Raw genomic sequence first — 21964 nt, 5'->3', positions numbered from 1 at the left:
GTCCAGAGCACTTCTGCGAACTCCTGGCCCCTGTCTTTACCAGCTATTTGATCTCGGGCAGGGGACCCAACCTTTTTGTGCTCAGCTCATCCCCCATAAAAGGAGGGCTTCTTATTGGGTGGTTGTGGGATTAGGTGAGTTAGTTCACGTGACGTGCTTGGAGCTGTGCCTGGTGCATGGGAGGTGCTCAGTAAGTAGCAGGTATCAGCGGTCATCCCTGCATTTTATCCTCATTACCACCCTATGGAGCAGGTGTTCTGAGTATGTGCCCTTTATGGATGAGAATACAGAAGCACAGAGAGGGACAATAACATGTCCAAAGTCACACAGCTGGTAAACGGAATAGAGCCAGGGGCTCAGAAGGTGAATTTGGATGAATGATGTTCTTTATTTCTGGCAGGATCTTTAACTCTGTGTGACCGTGGGAAGGTCATTCCCCACATGTGGGATTTGGAAGGATGCCTGTGACTCCATGTTTGTACGTCCCTCTGGACACATAACCTAACCGTAACCTCTTTCTCGGCAGGGTCAGAATCTGTCAAGGCAACCAGCAGACGTGGAGAGAACAGAGACTTGGAATTAGGGATCCCGTGTACTCCCAGCTCTGTCCTAGACCAGCTAGGTGACCTTGAGCCAGTCACTTCACTCCTCTGCATCTCAGCTTCCCCTCTACAATGGAGAGAGCAAAAACCAATCTGAGAAATGTTGCTGGGATTCTGTATGGGACAGCTGAGCACATGCGTTGAGAGAGGGGATAGCATGTGTCCCCAGGGGTCCCCGAGTGACCATACCCACAGGTAGAAGAGATCAATACAGGAACATGGACCAAGCGTCCCACATGGAATGAGGGTCCCAGTGTCACCCTATTTGGGACTACCTCGCTCGGCCCATATACCTGCCGTCCAGAGACATGCTCAAGTACAGCAAAGCATCCAGTTCCTTGGCCTGGCCTTTCAGTGCTTTCTCCACCTGCCTCCAGCCCCCCTGCCCTGCCTCACATCTCGCCATCACTCCACCCAGTGATCCAGCCCCTGGGACCACACACAGTCCCCGAAGCCACCACATGCTTCTGGCCTCTCCTCGCCCCAACCCCCACCCCACTTGCAGATGCTTTTCTCTCTGCTTGGAATGCTTGTGCCTGCTTGGTCATCTCATACATTGTATTCTTCAAGATGCAGTTGGAGTCACCTCCTCTGGGAAGCCCTCCACAAATTACTCAAACTTCCTTCAGTGTTTTCAGGATCTTGTTCTGTTAGTTCTGCTATGAGTCTTATCAAGGGCATTATTATTGGCTGCTTCTGCCCACCACACCTGGCCCACTGGGACTTTGAATTGCTGGAAGGCAGGAAGTACTTATGACCTGTGTAAACTTGGGTGAGTCACTACCTTCTGGGCCTCAGTTTCCCCACCTGTGAAGTGAGGCTGACAGTATCTAATTTACATGAAATAATACAGGGAAGGCACTCATAATACATAATGACCATCTCTGGATCTGTCACAGTGGACCTTGGCAGAGGTGGAGAAATCAATGAATGGTTCCTGGGAGATTAAAAAAAGAAAAGAAAAGAAAAGAGAAGAAAAGCCTAATGGCATCCATTGAGCATTTTCAATGCGTCAGGAAGACACTGGGATCAGAGCTTAATAGGCATTAACTCTTTTAAGCCTCTTAACAACCCTTTAAGGGAAGGACTATCATTAGCCCCATTATACAGATGAGTAAACTGAGGCTTCAGCAGTTGAGGACCTTGATGAAGGCTGCCTAGGCAGCAGGAGCTGGAATTCATGGCTGATCAATGCCAATGAATGACTCATTTCGGGGTGGGGGTTGGGCTGGGAGGACAACTATCCTTTATCTTGTCATCAAAGGGTTTTGGAGCTGGAGGCTTTTAAAGATAACTTAGCCCTGAAGTTCTTAACCTGGAGGGGGCGGGGCATGGATAGGGTGACTGATAGTCTCCCGCACCAAACAGATAAGGTCCCTATCACGGCTGTTGGCTTCCAGCCCCTCCATCTCCTGCCAACCCTCTTATGTCACCCCAGTCCCAGAGCTGCCCAGCTTGTCCTCTCTTGGCACCTCCAGTGGGGGGGTCCTCTCCCATCCGCCCTGAGACTCCAGAAGGGTCCATAGTCACTGGGAATAGCCCTATCCTCTACTCTGGGCAGAGCCAAGAGTTGGGGCCATTTCCTTCTCCATTGGAGATGTTGGGAGAAGGGGGACAGCCCCGCCGGTGGGCTTCTAATAATGACAAAGATAACAATAGTATCAAAGGCTAACATTTATTGAACACCTACTATGTGCCAGGCACTGTCCTAACCACGTGACACGTATGACCGTTTTTTATCCTCACAACTCTTCGAGGTAGGTTCTGCTATAAGCCTCATGAGACACACGAGGGAACTGAGGCCCAGAGAAGTGAGGTGACGTGCCCAAGGCCAGGCAGCTGGGAAGTCAGTGCCAGAGGCTCCACCGTTCTGGCTAGGTGTCCTTGGACAGGCCAGAGCCACTTCTCCGGGTGGCCTTCTCCATCTGTTACCTGCTGGGCCCCACCTCATGGTTTCTGTGACGACTAAGATGGTCTCTTTAGAGTGTCCCAGCACACAGTAGGCGCTTAGTAAATGAACAGCCTTCCTTCTCTCTTAACTCTGAAGGGGAGACCTGGGAGGGGGGTCACCTCAGCAGCACCCTCCCTTCAGGGTTCTTCCCCCAGCCAGGAGTGGGTAACCCACCCCTTCTCCACACAGCAATGCGGCGCCAACTCCGCCTCTATCCCGAGAGCCACGCAGTGCCCGGTCTCGCTGCACTTTTAATGATGTTGCTGGTAATTCCTGCACGTCTGGGCAAAAGCTGCTCCACCCCCCCCCCCCTGGGCGGGGCGTGGCAGGGGATCCTGGAGTCCATCCCCTGACGAGTCTCCCCTCCTGTCTGGCTGCCCTGGGAGGGTGTGAGGGCTGGGGAAGGGGGTGAACCCGGGAAATGCTTCATCCTGGGGCCCCGTTGGGCCCTGGGTGGGCCGCGAGGCACGCCCCGACGGCAGGGTCGGTGGGGGGCTAGGAGGCTTGGGCCTCGTCGTCCGCGCGGTGGCCGGCGTAGAGCGCGGCCAGGGGCCGGAAGCGCGGGCCCCAGCCGCTGAGATAGGCGAAGTCCTGCTCGGAGCCCGACGAGCCGCTGTGCAGCGAGCTGAGCGAGGCGGCCGGCGAGTCCGTGCCCTCGAAGGCGTAGGTCTGGAAGGCGTCGTAGGGCGGCACCGACAGGTCCCCGTCCGCCAGCGCCACCTTGCGGCTGATGAAGTCCCTGAACACCGAGAAGTCCGGCTCGGGGCTCGGTGGCCCCTGCGGGAGCGAGTGGCGCTCCGAGGGCAGGCGGGCCTGCGGGGGGCTGCCTGCGCCCCCGCTCCCGCCCGGGCCCCCGCCACCGCCGACCCCATCGCCGCCCTTGAGCTCGCTGCCGAAGTCGTAGAGGCTCCTCAGCGCTGACATGTCGTAGGCCTCCGTGTCCTGCTCGCCGCCGCCCTCGTCGTTGTATTTGATGACGTTGTCCCGCATGTCCTCGTCCTCGTCCGAGCTCAGGTGGCTCTTGTGGTGGCGTCTGAGGGTGAGGATCAGCAGTACCAGCACTGCGGGGAAGACAGAAAGGGAGAGTGAAGGCCCAGGCCCGCCCAGGACATTCCGGGGACCCCCACCCCCACCTCACCCTTCACACAGCAATGCCGGCCCAGCCTAGCCGCTGGTGCAAATTTCCTAGATTTCTGTGCAAAAAGACGTTTCCTACAGTCAGAACTGCACTGGCTCTATGGATAGATAATGAGCTTCCCATGTTGGGAGGTGTGCAAATCGAGGCCAGACCACCATGCTGCTCCAGCAGCACAGATGGCAGTGTTAAGAGATTTCATGGGTGGGCGCCTGGGTGGCTCAGTGGGTTAAAGCCTCTGCCTTCGGCTCAGGTCATGATTCCGGGGTCCTGGGATCGAGGCCCACATCGGGCTCAGCGGGGAGCCTGCTTCCTCCTCTCTGCCTACTTGTGATCTCTGTCTGTCAAATAAATAAATAAAATCTTTTTTAAGAAATTAAAAAAAAGAGAGATTTCATGGGTGCTGGGAGCTGGAACCAACCTCTGATGTTTCCATCCTCAACTCTATATGAAGAGATACTTCATAGACTTGAGAGGTCTCTAGACCCCGGGGAGTGCAAAGAGGGCAGCTTTTAGGGGCGGATGGGGCTGGGGGAATGAGAGATGTCTTGAACCTGACTCCTCTTTTATTCTCGCTCTTCTCTGACTATTCCAGAAGTCCTGAGCATCTGCTTAGCTGTTTGGGCCTCAGGTCAACATGTCCCCTACAGGAGCCCCCGCCCCTGCGAGCTCCAGGCCAGGTTCAGTGCCTTCACCTCCAAGTTCCCCTGGTGAGGAGCTCTTCTCTCTGTCCCACGGGTTCTCAGAGCGCAATTGCTGGACCACTACCAGCAGCATCTCCTGGGAACTTGCTAGAAATGTGGTTTCTCGGATCCTGTCCTAGATCTCCTGGCGGTCTGTCTTGAAGAAGCCTCCAAGAGATGCCCAGGCAGGTCAGGTTTGTGAACCACAGCTTCTCCCACCCTGAAACACACACTCTAAACTCCCCCTTGGGGCCCGGGGAGTGTTCCCCTAGGTCGGTGCCCGGCAGGCAGTTAAGCCTTTGAAGCGTTCTTGCTGAGCGAATGACTGACTGAAGAAGTGGATGGAGATGTAGTGAGTATTAGGATGAAGAAGAGAACATTGCTCTTTCTTTGCTTTCTGCACTTGACTTCCGGGACTCCACATTCTCTCCTCCTCCCGCCTTGCTAACCCTCATTCTCCGCCTTCCAAGCGGCTTTTCCTTGCCTGTCCAACCCCTTAACGTCAAACATCCTTGGATTCGGTCCACAGCCCTGCATCCACACCGCTCTGCGGGCGCTACCCTGCAGTCCATTTGGGGGCTGACTACGCCCACGTCTCAGCCTCCTCTCGGACTGACTTCTCCCCTGCAATCTAGATCATCTGTCCAGTTTCCTCCTCAGGAAGTCCTCCGGGCCGACCAAGAGAATCCCACATTGAACACATCCAAACTTGAAATAATCCTCCCCTTCCCTACTCTGTCTCCCCCATCTCCGTGATGGCAACCCTAACTTTCCAGTTACTCAGGGTTTTGTGGGGATTTTTGTTCGTGGGTGGATCCCAGTGCCCACAATGGTTCAGTACGAGGGCTGGGGGGAACTTGCTGGATGGATAAATAAGGCGCTGATGAACCATTGAAAGAATTAAATGGGTAGGTGAGGGGGTGGATGGAGAGACACGAGCTGGGTACCATGCCAGGCCCTGGGTTCTTCTTGTTGCTCCTAACATCTCCCCACCGAGCCAGCGACCAGAGCCAGCTGCAGGGGCCAAGGGGCCGGGTTCCAGCCCACGACCTAACAAGGTGGCACATGACAGGTAAGGGGGTGGGGCCGGGGAACAGGTCTGGAGGGAGGGGAGGTGTCAGGAGAGAAGTGGGAAAGATGGATGGACAGCTTCCGGAGCCGAAGCTGGGAGCTGTGGAGGGGGATGCCCGAGAGAGCAGATGGTGGGGAGTGCGGGCGGCGGGCAACAGATGTGCCCGGCCTGATCAGCGATTCCGCCCGTCACCTTTAGAGCACTGATGTGCACTTTCTTCGTTTGTGGGCAATTAGGCAGAAATTTGTTTGCACTGCCTTGGAAAATGAAACCGCTGTAAAGTGCACCCTCTGGAAAAAGAGTTTCTGAGCCATGGGCTGGGGAGGGGAGGGAAGGGGGGCCCAGAACTCGCAGCTACGAGAAGCCTGCCCAGGGCCTCTACAGGGGCCCAGGGAGGTGCAGCTCGGCCACTGGCAGGTTCTCGGTGGGGGTGGGCAGTGGCCAGCACGCCAGGGGCAGGGGGCAGGTGGCTGACATCGCCCAGGGAACGGAGCAGAACTGTTCTCTGCAATCTGGACCATGCTCGGGTTCCCCGAGCTCTGACTGATCACTAAAGTCCAGCAGCCAGAGCTGAGGTGAGGCCTTTCTGCTGTGACAGAGGAGGTGGCACAATGGCCACTGGATCCAGTTCCTAGAACTTGACCTCTTCACTGGTGACACTTTGTGGGTTCGACCTGGCTTCTGATGGGGTAGCTACCAGAGTAGGTGTTAACTCCCCAAGTGTCTTAAGATTTTGCCCCGGCTGCCCCCAGGGTTTTCCCCAGCTGAGAATCATCACAGTTGGTGTAGTTAAAGGGAACACAAGGGGCGGAGGCCTGATTTCAAGCCGGAAGACTACGTACCCTTAGGCAAGCCACTTCACCCCCGTGAGCCTCACTTTGGTCCTCTAAAAAATGGATGAAACACCTGGCTAGGGGTTGTGAGGGTCAAAAGATCCCTTTCTTACTAAAAGGACTTTACTAAAAGTCCTCCATTGAGTATAGAACAGGACAGTGGACATGAGAGAATTTTCTTATAATATGCTTGTTTTTAAAACCTTAGGGAGTGGCTGGGCTGTGTGGAGGGCCACCAGCACCCCATGGGTCTCAGGTGGGGTTGACGCTCCCTGAGCCAGCCGTGGCGCTGCGCCGTCCTTAGGAGACTTGTCCTGGGACCTACCCCGTAAAGCTCGGGCATCATTTGGGCCAGCCTTCCTGGTGGAAGAGGGAAGCTGAGGCTCCACGGGCGTTACCAGGGCCCCAGGGGGAAGGCCAGCGGGGCAGGGGAGTGGCTCTGGGGGGAAGGGGACTCACCGACTAGGATGAGGACACAGACCAGGAGGGCGATGAGGGCGCCGGGGCTGAGGGTGGCGGCCATGACGAAGGCCGTGGTGTTGCAGGACTGGATGGCGCCCGAGCTGTCACAGCCGCAGATGCGGATGGTGAGTGTGCCGGTGCTGCTCAGCGTGGGCGGCCCGCTGTCCACCACCAGGATGGGCAGGAAGAACACGTCCTGCTCCTGCCGGTTGAAGCCCAGGTGCTGCGTGTGCACCGCAGCCGTGTTGTCTGCTCCGGAAAGAGGGGGTGGCATGTGACGGGGGGTGGGGGTGGGCGGGCCAGTCTCTCCCTACCCCGGCCACCTCCTGAGGCCACCTCGCAATTTGCCTCCCTCTGCCCCAAGCTCCTGCCTCCCGGGTGACCCAGGGCTCTACTCGCCCATCTCCGCAGCTTCTGCCCCCAGCTGCCTGAGGATCTTGTTCCCTCCCAGCCCTGGAGCCCACAGTTCTGTCCTTAGCTGTCACAAGATGCTATTCCCAGCTGCCTCAAGATTCTGTTTTCAGCTATTCCAAGGTTTTGTCCCCAGCTGTGCCAAGGTCCTGTCCCCAGCTTTTCCAAGATTCTGTCCCCAGCTGGGCCAAGGTCCTGTCCCCAGCTATGTTAATATTTTTCCTCATTCCTTCTTTTGTTCCACCTCAGCTACCCAATGCACCCTGACCCCAGGGTCCCGGGGTCCTTGGGTTGTGGCTTCCTGGCCCCTGACAAGTCCTGGGTGACAGAGAAGACTGGGAGTGTCTTCTCTGGCACCTGGCTTTGGCTGAGGGGGGCTTTCTTGTCGGGAGTGTAAGAGGCCGAGCCTGGAGGGCTGGGGCATGGCTCCTGGGCACCCGAGCGCACCGAGGTCTCCTTCCTACATGTGTGAGCAGAGAGGACAGTGAACTAACACAAGTCAGACTCACTACACCACTTCAGCCAGTTGCTGGGAATGCCAGGCAGGACTCAGGTGGCTCTCTGTTCTCAGAGCCTGGGCTTCTGCGATAGGGGGTGCCCACCTGGCCTGCCGTTCCTGCCTCTCCCAACCTCTCCTGTATGGGTCAGGCTATCCGTGAGCCTCCGTCATGTTGATGGCTGACAGAGTAGAGGCTCGGACTCAGAGCCTGGCTGGCTGCCGCCCCCACCCTTCACAGCCAGCTCCGCACAAGGCTTCCCTCCTGGGTTCCACTCCTGCACTCACAACCTTCTGGCTAATCTCTCTGACCTCAGACTTTGGCAGTCTGGATCCCTTCCTTGCCTCTGTGGCCCCCGCCAACCCAATTCAGTGCCTGGTCTCCCCTAATCGTGGACATAACGCAGGAGAAAAGAGCTGACCTGTGACCCTGAACACATCTGTCAGGCGAACTAGAGGTCGAGCTCAAACAAGACTGGTCGTGGGTTAAAGCTCATGTGACGGTATCATGCGGTTTCATGGTGTTACTCTATCTACTTTTACACACATTTGAAAATCTCCATTAAAATGCTAAGAAAAAAAAATTATGCCGAGTCAATCCTTTACGAGCTTGGGAGCTCACTTAGCTTCTCTGGACCACAGTTTTCTCATCTGTAACTGAGGAAAAAGTAGCACATCGATGTGAGGATTCCATGGTGAAATTCATGCCTAACACTTCGAATCAGTCCCAGGCCCTGGAAATTCTCCATAGATGCCGGCTGTTCATTCCACCCCCAGGCTCCCCGCGCTGCGCCCTGGGCCCGTTCTCTGCGCCAGCTGCCCTGCCCCAACTCACCACGTTCCCACTAGCGGGAACACCCTCCCTGCCTTCCCGCCTGGGCAAATTCCTCATCTGTCATACTCCAGCTAAATGTCACCTCCTTTCTGTGCTTCTTTGGGAAGGAGGGATTTATGGTGTCCCCCTCCCTGCCCTGACTATGCAGGTGCCACGCACACTTCTGCTGGAGCACTTGTCACGTTGTGTTAGGTGAGCGTGTGCCCGTCTCTGCCCTGGCACCGAGCCAGGCCTAAAGAATGACACTTGAATGAACCGTAACTGGTGGTCCCGGGTCAGCTGCTCCTGTTCTGGCTTCCACTCCAGCCTGCCCGTCAAAGGGTAAATTAACCCTGGCTGTGAAGATATCTGCCCTCCCAAGGGGAGGAAAGGAGACTCAAGGGCAAGATGGAGGAAAGGGAGTGATGTGGGACTCCTCTGCACTCACGGCATGCTTTCCATACATCAAGGACCGTGTGGATGCTTGAAATATACAGTAATGTTTAATTGTCCTAACCACCAATAGTTGTGACATTTTTTTCCATTTTATACATGTAGAGATTGAGGTTCAGCGAGAAGTGACTTGTCTGTGTTTATCCAGTGAAATGATCCACCCATCAAATCATCCATCCATCCATCCTTTATCCATCCATCCATCCATCTACCCATCCTCCATCCACCCATCCCTATATCCATCCATCCATCCTCCATCCACCTATCCATCCTCTGCCCATCCATCTGTCCCTACATCCATCCATCCACCCATTCACCCATCCACCCATCCATCCATCCTTTATCCATCCATCCATCCATCTACCCATCCTCCATCCGCCATCCATCCTCCACCCATCCACCCATTCACCCATTCATCCTCCATGTATCCGTCCACCCATCATCCATCCATCCACCCATCCATCCACCCTTCCATCCACCCATCCATCCATCCACCCATCCACCCATCCAACCACCCATCCATCCATCCATCCACCCATCCACCCACCCAACCACCCATCCATCCATCCATCCACCCATCTATCCATCCATCCATCCACCCTTCCATCCATCCTTCCATCCATCCATCCACCCATCCATCCCTCCTCCACCCATCCACCCATTCACCCATTCATCCTCCATGTATCTGTCCACCCATCATCCATCCATCCATCCACCCATCCATCCCTCCTCCACCCATCCACCCATTCACCCATTCATCCTCCATGTATCTGTCCACCCATCATCCATCCATCCATCCATCCACCCATCCATCCCTCCTCCACCCATCCACCCATTCACTCATTCATCCTCCATCCATCCATCCACCCATCATCCATCCATCCACCCATCATCCATCCGTCCTCCCATCATCCATCCATCCACCCATCCACCCTCCACCCAGCCCATCTAATAAATCTTTATTGAGTAACTACTATGTTCTAGGCACCATGCTAGTCACAGGGAGAGAACAGTGGAGAGCTAAGCCAACCACAGCCCTGGGATCCGAGCTTATATTCTAATGTGAGAGACAAATGTTAATTGAATAAATCCACAATTTAGTCTACAGTTACAAACCACGGTGAGTGCTAAGAAGGAAAAGTACAGGAAGAGCACCTAACAGAGGACCTGGCTCAGTCTGAGAGGTCAGGGAGATCTTCCTGGAAGAAGTGGTATTATTGCTGAGTCCTGAATGATGAGTTCAAGGAGAGGGGACAGCTGATGCAAAGGCCTTGAGGTTGGAAGAAGCATCATCTACTCAAGGAACTAAAGCAGTGCTTTGTGACTGGACAGAGGAAGGTAATGGCTAGAGGGAGTCAAGGTCAAACTGGGGGCAGGGTGAGGCAGGAGGCATCATGGAAAGTCTTAGAGGCCAGAGTAAGGAACTGGGGTTATTTTCTTAAAAGCAGTGGGAGGCCTTTGATTGGTGGATTTTCAGCAAAGAAGAGACCAAACGACATATCATCCATTCACACCCTCTGGATGTCAGCATGATCCCAGCCCCTGAGGCTCGAGCAATGAACAAGACAGACACGGTCCCTGCCCTTGCTGAGTCTCCATTCTAGGCAAGGGCGCTTCTGATCTAAAACACAAGAGTGGATGCGGAAGATGAGTTGGGAAGATACTGTGTGTTTTAGATGGGAGAGGATAGTGGTAGTAGAGGCACAGAGAAGTAGACAGATTTGAAAAATGAGTGGCTGGCTCTGGCTCAGCCTCAAATTCCCAAGCAAGAACAGAGGGGTGGAGAGGAGATGTTTGCTTCTCAGGGTTGCTGTCTTTGGTCATGGAGCCATATGTTCTGAGAGCTCGGGTCCCTGCCTCTCTTCCACCCGACGAAAGGGAATCCCTGGGCATCATCTCTGAACCTCCTGAGCTACCCTCCCGGGCGGCAGCTGCCTTCACCTGGGGAAGCCGCTGATCACCCCGGGCCCTAACCCCACCCTCCCAGGCAGGATCTGTGCCCAGCATCTGCGCCCAGCACTGGATCCATCCATCTGGACTGACATACATCAGTGTCAATCCCTGGCTGCAAAAGCAATATTTATAAATCACGTTTCCAAACTGGCTACAAATGTGTACAAAGAAACAGATGGGTTGGGGTGGCTGTTTGTCACCCAGGATATTTATACGGTGAGGAGGAGGGGGCTTGGCAGGCCGTGGAAAGGGGCTAGGGGGCTGGTGGAGGAGCCTTACCACGGCCGTGCTGAGCTCAGCACACGGCTGCCGCCCTCGCTCCTGGAGCTCCTTCTAGGCAGTCACGAGCGATGGGAGCACCTGGCAGCTCCCCATCAAAGAGAGGCAGTTGGGACAGAACTCCAGGCCCCTCAGGTTGGAAAGACTTGTGAACTTGGCGAGGTCAAGCTAAGGCTATTTGTATCTCCTGGGGCCAAGTCAGGATACTGCTGGAAAAACGCGTGGGCAAAGCACTACCAGTTGTTAAAATATTGAAATGCTTCCAAAAAGGTTTAAATAGCTCTGTCTCTGTGTGCCCCAAGTCCCTCTCTACTGCCTCAGCCTTCTCCCCATGCCCACCCCCAACTCTGACACAATCAAGCCACTAAGGGGGTAAAGCCTGGCACAGCAGGAGCTCCAGGGTCCTGCTTCAGGTTATTTATGGTCAGTGTCCCTTTCGGTTGCTGAACTGCACTGGTTGTGAAATATTTTTAATAGGACTCTTGGAAATACAGAGGGTCTGGCTTCAGAGGCCCCTGAGGTCCCTCCTTTTGGAGGGAAGGGTTGTAAGGGTCTTGGGGGTGATCCCAGACCTGTTCCAGGGTCAGAAAGAACCAACATAACCTGATCTCCTAGTCCTGGCATCCACTCATTCCAACCATGTACACCTGCTGTTCCTTGAACATCCTGGGCCTGTGCCCACTGCAGGGCCTTTGCACATGCTGTTCCCACCACCTGGATCATTCTCGGTCCAGTTATCAGCATGACTCACTCTCTAATTTCCTTTAGATTCATATTCACTATCCCTTCAGAGAGGGCTTCCAAGGCTCCCTTATTTAAAATAGCTCCTACTCTTACTCTGCTTTGTTTTCCTCTGTTTTGTTTGACAAAGTTCATGGTACGCCTACGATGTATCAGGCACTGCTCTAGGCACTCAGGGCCCAGCGCTGAACAAAACCAGGTCTAGACTCTTGTTGAGACTGCCTTATCTACCTACCCTCCAGCCACTTAGCAACTTCAACATATGATTCATTTACTTAATTTCTACCTCCCCTCACCAGAACGTCGCTTCCACGAGGGCAGGGATTTTGTCTTGTTTGCCACTGCATTTCAGGATCTAGAACAATGCCTCGGGCACTGTGTTTCAGTAAATAATTGCTGAATGCAGGAAATGACATGTTCCATGTACAAACAATATACCTAGGTAGCCCTTCTCTTGCTGGGGCCACCTCGCCAGCTCAGGGGGCAGGGCCCTTTTAACCCATTTTACAGATGACAAAACGGAGGCTTAGGAGGCACCGACCTTGCCGGGGTTGCACAGAGAGCCCCCCAGCTGAGCCTGGCCTGGGACCCAGGGCCCTGACTCCCAGTCCACTGACCACCTACCCTCACACGCACACCCCCCCAGTTCAGGCCTCAAAGGCCCAGACTTTGGCTTCTGGAGGAACTTGCTAGGGCACATCTCCCTGTGGCATCAGCTCAGGCTGGGCAGGGCAGTCACCTTCAAGGCGGTGAGCCGGAGAAAGCAGGAGGCATGCTGGATCAGAGACACAGGTGGACTGGAACCCCTGCTACGGACTCCTTGTATGGCCCGGGTGGGTCCCTTTCCCCCTAGAGGCTCCTTCTCATTGAAAATAGGGAGGGTAAGAAAACCACCTCCGAGTGCGGCCGTGAGGACGCAAAGAGAAACATGAGTGGGATACAGCACTTTTTAAACTGCAGGGTGGGAGTGCGTGCATGTGACTTATTTCGATCTTCAGTTAGACCGGGGGCTCTTTCCACCCAGGACTCTGGCCCGCCCACTCCTCATCTGTTCCCTCTCTGTATCTTTCCATTCTCTTCTCTTGGGGTGCCCCCTCTCCACTCCACCAGCCGCCCCCAGCTCATTCTCCGGGGTTTGGCCAGTGGGCTGGGGAACAGCTCTAGCTTGACCCAGATTTTCTTTGTGATCTTGGACGCAACACTGGCCCTCTGGGTGCCTCAGTCTCTCCACCGGTACTACGGGAAGGGGAGAGGAGGCTCCCTCCTCATCCAAGGATTTGGCAGCTCAGAGGTAACTCACCTTGGATGTCAAGCAGGGAGAAGTGAGGGTTGCTGGGAGCTTCGGGCACCAGGCGGAAGTAGAAGCGGTGCCCACCCTGAGGCTCGTCTCTGTCCACCACGCTGATGGTCTGGATAAGCTGAAGGGTGAGGATGGGGCAAGGAGCTGATGGGAGGCCAAGCCCAGTCTGGACCTGGGGAGAGGGTGTCCCGGCCAGTTCTAAGAACCTCCACTGCCCAGCCCCTCCAGGTACCTGTCCTGGCTTGGCGTCCTCACACACAGCTGCCTCATAGGGAGTGGCCAGTTCTGGGGGATTGTCGTTCACATCCAGGATTCGGATCCTTAGGGATGCCCGGGAGAGCTGGGCATGATTGTCTGCAGTGAGAGCACAGGAACGGGATGAGAGGCATCGAGCGTGAGATCTAGACAACCCCCCATCGGCCATGAGGGCAAGGCGAGGCAGTGGGGTCACACTGAGAGATCTGTGGGTTGACCCAGCAGGTAATAGGATCAGGACTGAGGACATCTGGCATGAATGGGTCACCATCGCCACTATTAGGTCATCACCGTCATCCTCAGTGCTAGTGTCACCATCACTGACACCATCGCTGGCATCACCGTCACCACCACCACCATCCCAGTGCCACCGAGCACCATTGCTGACACCATCTCCATCACCACCACCAGTCCTGTCACCGCTACCCTCATTAGCCTTATCTTGGTACCAACACAACCACCAGTACCGCCATCAACCTCACCACTCCCGCCATCACCAGCCTGCTATCTTCACCATTAGACCATCACCGTCGTGACCATTGCCATCAGAATAATGGTGTCCCCAGTGCCCTAGCCAAGGCACCACCCTCCTCATCTCTATTACCACAAACACCAAGGCCATCACTATCAGTGCCTTACACCACCACCACCATCAATATCACCACCATCATCACCCACGGTGGTGGTCACTGTCTCCACCACAACGATCATTTCCAGCCCCTCCTTATGACCATTAGCCCCGCCATAAACACCCACGTCACCATCACATCGTGACCCCTCGCTCCCACCTCCAGCAACATGATCATCACCCCTGCTGTCAATCAACATCCCAACCTCAACATCCCATCACCGTCAAGGGCACAGAACACACCCAGAGCACATACATCCATTATTTCAGGAATCCCGTGGAAATCCTGCACTTGGGTTCAATTTCTACCCCCACACTGCAGAAGAGAAACAGAGCATGAGAAACTTTAAAGAACGGTCAGCAGGCAACTGAACTCTCAGACCTCTGCTCTTTTAGGACTTGATCCTGAGAGGGCAAGACCAGTCCACTGGATATAGGTCTTGGCCAGCGTCTTCAGCAAAACCATGACACCTCTGCCTGTGATATCTTTGAGGTCAAGGTCCCTGATGTATTAATCTCCAGGTTCCCAGCACCGTGGGATACAGCACAGAGGAGGTTCTAATACATTCGTTAAATGTGTGAATGAAGACTAGAAGAACATAGACGGAAAGAGGCCTGCGTTCCAGGGATGGCTCTGTCCTTGACCCAATGTTTGGTCCTCCCTCCCTGATATCCCCTTCCAGATCTGGAAAATGAACAGAGCATGGTGATTAAGAGTAAAGTCTCTGAGCCAAGTTGTTCCAATCTCAACTCTGCCACTTAGGAGCTGTGGGGTCTATGCCAGGTCTCTTGGCCTCTCTGTGCCTCTGCTTTCTCTCCAGCAACATGGAGCTACTAGTGATGGGTTGCTTAAGAGGACAGATTGAGTTACTATCTGTAAAGCATTTTTAAACTGTGTGTATGTCTATTAAAGTTTTAAAAATTCTCTAAAAAAAACTGTGTCTATAACACATAGCAAGTGTTCTGTAAGGATTTGTTAAATAAATAGACATCCTTGGGGCCTGGGTGGCTCAGTCGTTAAGCAACTGCCTTTGGCTCAGGTCATGATCTCAGGGTCCTGGGACGGAGTCCTGCATCAGGCTCTCTGCTCAGTAGGAAGCCTACTTCTCCCCACTCCCCACCCGCCCCCTCTCTCTCTCTGCTTGTGTTCCCTCTCTCGCTGTGCCTCTCTCTGTCAAATAAATAAATAAAATCTTTTAAAAAAAAAAAAAAAACCAAACCCAAAACAGACATCCTCGAAGGGTCCTTTCAGCAATGACTTCAAGTGATTGAAGGGTACCTCATCCCAGCCGGACCTCTCTGAGCAGCACCCTGAATGTTGGCCTTTTCCCTTGTCTCCCGGACCTCTTGGGTCTTCATTGGTGCTCTGCTCTCAGCTATCTTAGTCATGAGTTTGTGGCTGACAAGCTCTATCCACCAGGGACCTCAAGGACTAGGAGAGGAAGCCATCCCCTTCCAAGCACAGTGACTGGGGGAACTAGCCTGGCTGGCAGGGAGCTCTTTTGGTAGCAGCCTGGAAGCTTTCTAGTAGCCAGGAACCCCATGAGTTCGGGGGGGGGGGGGCGGAATGGGGCTGTCGGCTGCTGCTTTCTCTGAACTCAGGGGCCACTGCGGGCCGAGGCAGCTGCTCATGTGTTGATAAAGAGAAATGAGATCAGGAGGTAGGTGCAGCCCCCTCCTGGGGTCAGGGAAAGGAGGGGGGCAAGTCCTTAATTAACGCAGACCCCGACCTCTCTCTGGAGCTCCCCTTAGCCAGGGGCACCTTATCTTTTCAGCTCACCCAGATCTGCCGCTTCAGTGATTAGAGGGGGCTTTTCTGGGGGCGGGAGATTGGAGTCGTGACTGGGAATGCCGGGCAAGCTGTTATTTTTAAGAGCGTGTTGCTGGAGAACTTAAACAGACAGAAGGTGGGTGCATTTGGGAAGAAGGCAAGTGGGGAGGGTGAGGCCCACTGCCAGGACCAGGCACCTCTCTCCCGGCTGAGGTGGGGGGCGGGCACAGGGGCCCATGTGCCATGCAGAAGGGCAACCCTACAGCAGGGCAAGCCCCTCCGAGGGGGACATGCTGTGGTGGGGGCAGGGGGCTGGGTCTGCTGCTGGCAAGACCCCCACTATTGAGCCATTCCTTTAAGATCTGTTGGACCTGTTCTTGATGTTCTTTTTTTTTTTTTTTTTTTTTTAAATCTCTAGCTTTATTGAGATAGAACTCACAAATAACATGGTATAAGTTTAAGGTGTGCAACATGGTGATTTTATTATATACATATATATTGTGAGATGTTTCCCATAATCGGGTTAGTTAACACATCCTTCACCCCACATATTGTCATTGTCCCGTCTCCTCTTTTACTATTTTATTTTATTTTTTGGGAGGGTGGGGCCAAGGGAGAGGGAGAGAGAGAATCTCAAGCAGGCTCCTTGCCCAGCAGAGTCTGTCTGACGTGGGGCTCGATCTCATGACCCTGAGATCATGACCTGAGCTGAAACCAACAGTCAGACGCCGAACCAACTGAGCCACCCAGGCGCCCCCCTACCTCCTTCTTAAAAATGTTACAGGTCACTCCCTGGGAAAGCCCTGAACCCTTTGGTGTGGCTGTGGATCTGGGTCCTGGAGGCGGAGCGGCTGAGTGAGCAGGGAAGGGATATGCCTCTCTGCTGCCAAGTTGTTACCGGCAGAAATGATCCTGGGGACCCTTGAATTTGGGGCTGGCCTGGACCCCCCAGAGCCTGTGTGCCCATGACATCACAGCCACCTCCAGCCTGGCTGCACATTAGAAGCACCTGGGAAGCCTTTAAGATACACGGATGCCCAAGGCTCTGTCACTGAGGTTTTTTAATGGCTGTAGGAATTTACTATGTGGCAAGGGTTGCCAACCACAGGCAGGTGGGCCAGTCCAACCTGTTGTCTTACTTCTGGTGGACTTCCTCTACACCTCTCCTGATCACAGTTAACAGCATTTGTGATCATTGCTAATAATTAATTCATAAGTTTACCATCTTCAGTGTTTCTGGGATAAGACAAAGACTCCATCAATTAAATAATCTTCACCCCTGCACAGGACTTTCCAATCGATAACAAACTTTCTTATCTATAATCTTTCTTTTGACCCTCAAAACAATCCGTAAAGGAGGTCTTGTTAAATCCATTTTGTAGATGAGAAAACTGAGGCCCAGAGAGGCCGGGACCTTGCCCAGACCTACAAGGGAGTCAGCACAGAACTGGGTTAGGTCCTGGGTCTCCTGCCTCTGGTCTGGCCAGTGCTTCGTCTAGATCCAAGGCCAGCAGGCCCTCCTGCTGCCTGGGGATTAGCACCAACTACTCTCGGACTCAGGTCCAAGCAGCCCTTTCCCGCTGCCCGGCAGCAGGTGCCCTCTCCCGGGGCTGGGTCCTTCATGGGTCCCAACCCCCTTCTTGGCATCTCAGTTCAGCTGACTGACATGCAAATTAGTTTAATTATTTCTTCTTCTAAAATAAATTATATTTTGCAGTAGCTGCAATATGTTGTGTCAGGCAAAATTGCATTCAATATTTTTAAACTAATTGATGCAGCCTTGAGGAAGGCTGATTGACAGCCCAGAGCTGAGCAGGCCCACAGCCTTAACCGGTTCCTAGATGAAAATTAAACGTGCTTCGGCCTGGGGCTCCTTCCCTGAGCTAACTCGCTAGGAGCCCGGAAAGGTGTCGGTGAAGCTCGGGGCGGGGGGCCCAGGGCCGAGGAGGTGGGCTGTTCAGTGGGAGCCTTGGGAAGATGCTGGACTGGGTGGGATGTGGTGCTGTGCACCGTGGGCAGGTTGCCTTCCTTCTCTGGGCCTCGGAGTCCCTTATGCATAAAGGACATGGGCTCGGACTAAGCCATCTGGAGCTAAGGCTTCTGGGTTTTGCTGACGACTATGAATTGAGCACCTTCTTTGTGCCAAGGATAGAAGTGAGCAAGACCTACACGATCTCTCAGTCTAGCGGCAGTGACAGACAGTACTCAGGACTCCGATAAGAGCGAAGAGATAAAGGTTCAGGAGCCAGGCGGGTGCAGGGATATTTTCCCTGGAGTGACCTTTAGACTGAGATCCAACTAGGAAGGAATCACGTGATGCGGATGGGAGGGAAAGTGTGCCCCGGGGAACAGCATCAGCAAACATCTCGGAGGAGAAGAGGAGAAGGTTGTCTATAGTGAGACTCTCGATCCCTTCTAAAGAAGACCCCAGCCCCCGGCAGGCACTCATCCGGTATCTGAACCAACCATGGACTTGAGGGCTGGGGACCACTGGGAAGGGAAGAGGAAGCGGAAGCCGACCTGGTGACTCTGTTAAGGGCACTCCTTCCCGGAAAGACATCAGCAAGCACTTAGGGAGCATGCGCTGTGGGCCAGGGTCTGTGCCACCCATTTTATCTTGTCAACCATTGTGGGAGGTGGAGACTAAGATGATTGGCCTTTTACTGAGGAGGAAACCCATTCAGAGAGGTAACAAATTAGCCCAAGGTCTCATAGGGAACACATGGTCAATAACCTGGGTCTGGTTCCAAAGGGGGGAGTTTCTGATCATCGGGTGGTACTGCCTTTCTTGCCATCTTCATCTGTCAGTCCTACTTGCCTCCAGGTCCCAAACAAATATCTCCGCCTCCTTCTGGAAGCTTTCCCTGACTACGTCCGTCCTGGGCTATCAGAATGGGCTATCAGAATACCAACAGAGTCCCACGTGCTCACAGGCTGCACGTGATCTTCCAGTGATCTCCCCAGCCTGGACCCTTACCCCTCTCTGGAGCTCTGCTCCAAGTTTGCTCCATTCTCTCCTTCAGATCGTTGCCCAGATACCTTCTCAGAGAACCTCCCCTGATGACCTTTAAATGTGTCCCTTGCCATCCCTTGCCAAAGGGTCCCAGACACCCCTTTCCCTGCTTTCTCTCCATACCACTCATCCAACACCCCCAAAGGTTTTGACTCACTTAACGTGCTCATTACCTGCCTCCCCGACCAGAAAGTAAGCAGAATTTCTGTTTTGTTTCCTGCTATGTGCATGGAACATAGTAGGTGCTTAATAAAGATCGTCGAATGAATGGGTTTCATTGTCTGTGGCATCCCTGACTATGCCACAGGGAGAGACGAAGACCTCCACAGATGGACTGATTCGGGGGGGGGGGGGTTGCACCCCCTCCAGGATCCCTCCATCTGGGAAGGAATCAAGCTGTGTGATGCTGTTCCTGCCTCTCTCTTCGGACTAAGGTTTTCTTATCAGTAAAACAAATGGGGGGAGAGAGAGAGAAGCCCAGAGAGAAAGAGGTAAGGGAGGTTGTAAGAGTGGGAGTGAGAAAGGTGCGGGCGGGGAGGCGGGGCTGGTGGAGAAAGGAACAGGGGTGGGGGGAGGGAAAGAGCCGGAGGGGAGCTTGAAGGCCCCTCCTTCCCACTCACTTGCAGTGGAGGGTGGGCAGCTGAGCCGGACCCTCTTCTCCTGTCCCCCCATCCCCTCCCCCTCCAGAGAGAATTAAATTGCATCCAAACACCAGGCTCTGATTAGAGCTGGCCAGCTGGGCAGGAAGATTTATCATCCCAATTACCCGCCGGCCAAGACAGGGAGGGCAGGCCGGCAAGGGGGCTGGGTGAGCAAGTGGGGGTGCTCCAGGGGAGGGGTGTCAGGGCTGTCAAAAGTGGGCTCCTTGCTCCCTATGCCCCATCCCCGCTCACCTTTAATGGGAGTGGGAGGTTTGTACATACTTCTCTGCCTCAAGACTTTGATGATCTCTTTGGCTTCCCAGGGGAGACTGGAGGATCGACTTTGTTGCAGGGGGGTATGTGTAGTCCTCCAAAAGGGAAGGGAGGACTTCGGGGTGAATCAGGAACTCTGGAATGGGGTCGGGGAGAAAGTTTTCCTTCCTAGGCTGAGCTGGTCCTGATGTTCTGGGCTGTGCTGGGCTGTGCTCTGGAGACCCCACGGACATGACAAAAGCTTTATTCCGGTCAGCCTCTGTTAGGTACTCAGCAGGCACTGGATTCCGGGAGTTACCCAGTCCAAGAGGGACCCGGCCTCATTTACACACTTCTGTTGATGGGAAGTTCAGTGCCTCTTGAAGCAGCCCCTTCCAGGCAGTGCTGTGCCAATCCTCTTCCCCAGACGGCACCACACTCAGCTTCCCTGCCCATCCTAGCTCTGCTCGGATACCCCCAGCTCATGTCTAAGCCTGAGGCTTCACGACAGCCTCCTATGTGTCCTCCTGCTCCAGGCCAGTCCCCTCCTGTTCACCCACGACCCAAGTGAACATTGCAATGGCACAGCAGACCATGTTTCTCTTCTGCTCAAAGACCTGCCTTGGTTCCCTGCTGTCTTCAGGAGACGTCTGGCTCCTCAGAGGACACCCAAGGTCCTTCCTATAGAGGATCAGTGGGCATCTCCATGCTCACCTCACCCGGTCTACTCCAGCCGCCCCCACCCTAACCTCTGCCCGCCCCGCCCCACCCCCCAGCTTCCCCATTCTCAGAATGGCCAGTGGACAGCTGAGCTTCTGGGTCTTTCTGCCTCGAGCACCCCACCCCCTTTCCTCAGCCTTTGAGACCCAATTCAGATGTCCCCTCCTCTGGGAAAAATTTTTGGCCTCCTTCCCCTCTGGGTGGGCAAGTCCCTCCCTGCTCCTCCTGAGTGCCCACTGCCCCCTTCTGCTCTGTGTTGCCACTGTCGATGCGTCTCTCCCCTGCCTACCTGTGAGCTCCAAGGTCAGTGGCCAAGCCTTGCCAAGCCAAGCCAAGCCAAGCCAAGCCCAGCACCAGCCCGGGATGGGCGGTGAAGAGAGGCCCTCCGGAAACATTAGCTGGGGGCAGACATGAGGGGGGCGGAGGGTGTCCTTGTGGCAACTGAGCACTATGTCTCTCACCCCACCGCAAGCTCTCACCCCCACCCCTATTGTCCTCCCAAGGAGCACTGGACTGGGAGTCATAAAGCCTCACTGCTGGACTTGGGCATGTTGCTTCCCTTCCTCGGGCTCAGTCTCTTCAGCTGTAAAGTGGGGAGGGAGGATGGGGACTGGAGTCCATCATCTCTGACGTTCCTTCTCCCCTCAGCTATGAATCACACATAATGTGGGTCAGGAACCACGCTAGTCACCGTACAAACACAGATTCTAATGTACATGACATGAGATGCTTTATATACAACCTTCGGTATGACATCGGGCATATCGTATGCTTCAAATAAACAAAAGCTGCTCTTATTGTAAAGATATCGTAAAATTATTATCTTTACAGCCATCAGACACAGTGCCATTTTACAGATGAGAAAAGTAAGGCAATGAAAGCTATCCGAGCTCACACAGCTGGGAATGGAGCAGCTGATCCCAGTTCTTGCCGGTCACGCCACCCTGCTTTCCTAACCGGGTGGGCCAGCCCCTTTAGCCATTCATTCAGTAAGGATTTACACACGCCTACTAAGTGCCAGGCCCAGTATGAATAGCGCAGATGCGGATGAGACCCTGCCCTAGTGTCCAGCTTCCTGGGGAGAAGAGATTAGCTAGATACTCACATAAATACATATATAAATGATGATGCATGCTCCATGGTTTGCAGGAAAAACCGGGGTGCTCTAAGACATACGGGGTGCTCTAAGACGTACTGGAGTGACCCAGATGGGGAAGCTTCTCGCTAATCTGCTTAACTCCTGGATATTCCTGGTGGCTAGCGACTGCCACCACCCCACACTCCAGACCGGCTCACGGCCAGACAACCCTGGAAGAGGGGGGTCGAATGCGGCCCCCGGCACCCCCACCCCAGCACTAGCCTTCCAAGTCCGCACCCCTGTCTCTTTGAAGACTGTCCCTTTACAACTGCCCTTTCCACCGAAGGATTCAGACACAAATTGTACTTTAAATTCAATATTGGTCATTAATATTTCATGATTACAAAACGTTAAAGATAAT

At 54.2% G+C, this 21964-nt stretch overlaps 1 protein-coding gene across 4 annotated transcripts in view; it reads right to left on the bottom strand.

Moving 5' to 3' along the window:
* Nucleotides 1–2263: 2263 nt before the first annotated feature.
* Nucleotides 2264–21964, bottom strand: part of CDH22 (cadherin 22) — a 120474-nt gene continuing 100773 nt past the window's right edge. For 3 of the 4 annotated variants that reach the window (XM_059133588.1, XM_059133586.1, XM_059133589.1), the window contains 4 exons: nt 13418–13539; nt 13186–13303; nt 6736–6987; nt 2264–3614 (listed from right to left, as the gene is read on the bottom strand). In XM_059133588.1, coding sequence (XP_058989571.1) covers nt 3049–3614; nt 6736–6987; nt 13186–13303; nt 13418–13539 — 1058 coding nt within the window. In that variant the 3' untranslated portion in view covers nt 2264–3048. The remainder of the gene's footprint in view (nt 3615–6735; nt 6988–13185; nt 13304–13417; nt 13540–21964) is intronic. The other variant, XM_059133590.1, reaches the window with a different exon arrangement.

Source organism: Mustela lutreola, chromosome 9, assembly GCF_030435805.1.
Source record: "Mustela lutreola isolate mMusLut2 chromosome 9, mMusLut2.pri, whole genome shotgun sequence".
Taxonomy (NCBI): Eukaryota; Metazoa; Chordata; class Mammalia; order Carnivora; family Mustelidae; genus Mustela; species Mustela lutreola.
The sequence above is the reverse complement of the archived record's forward strand: the minus strand, read 5'-3'. Positions and strand labels throughout refer to the sequence as shown.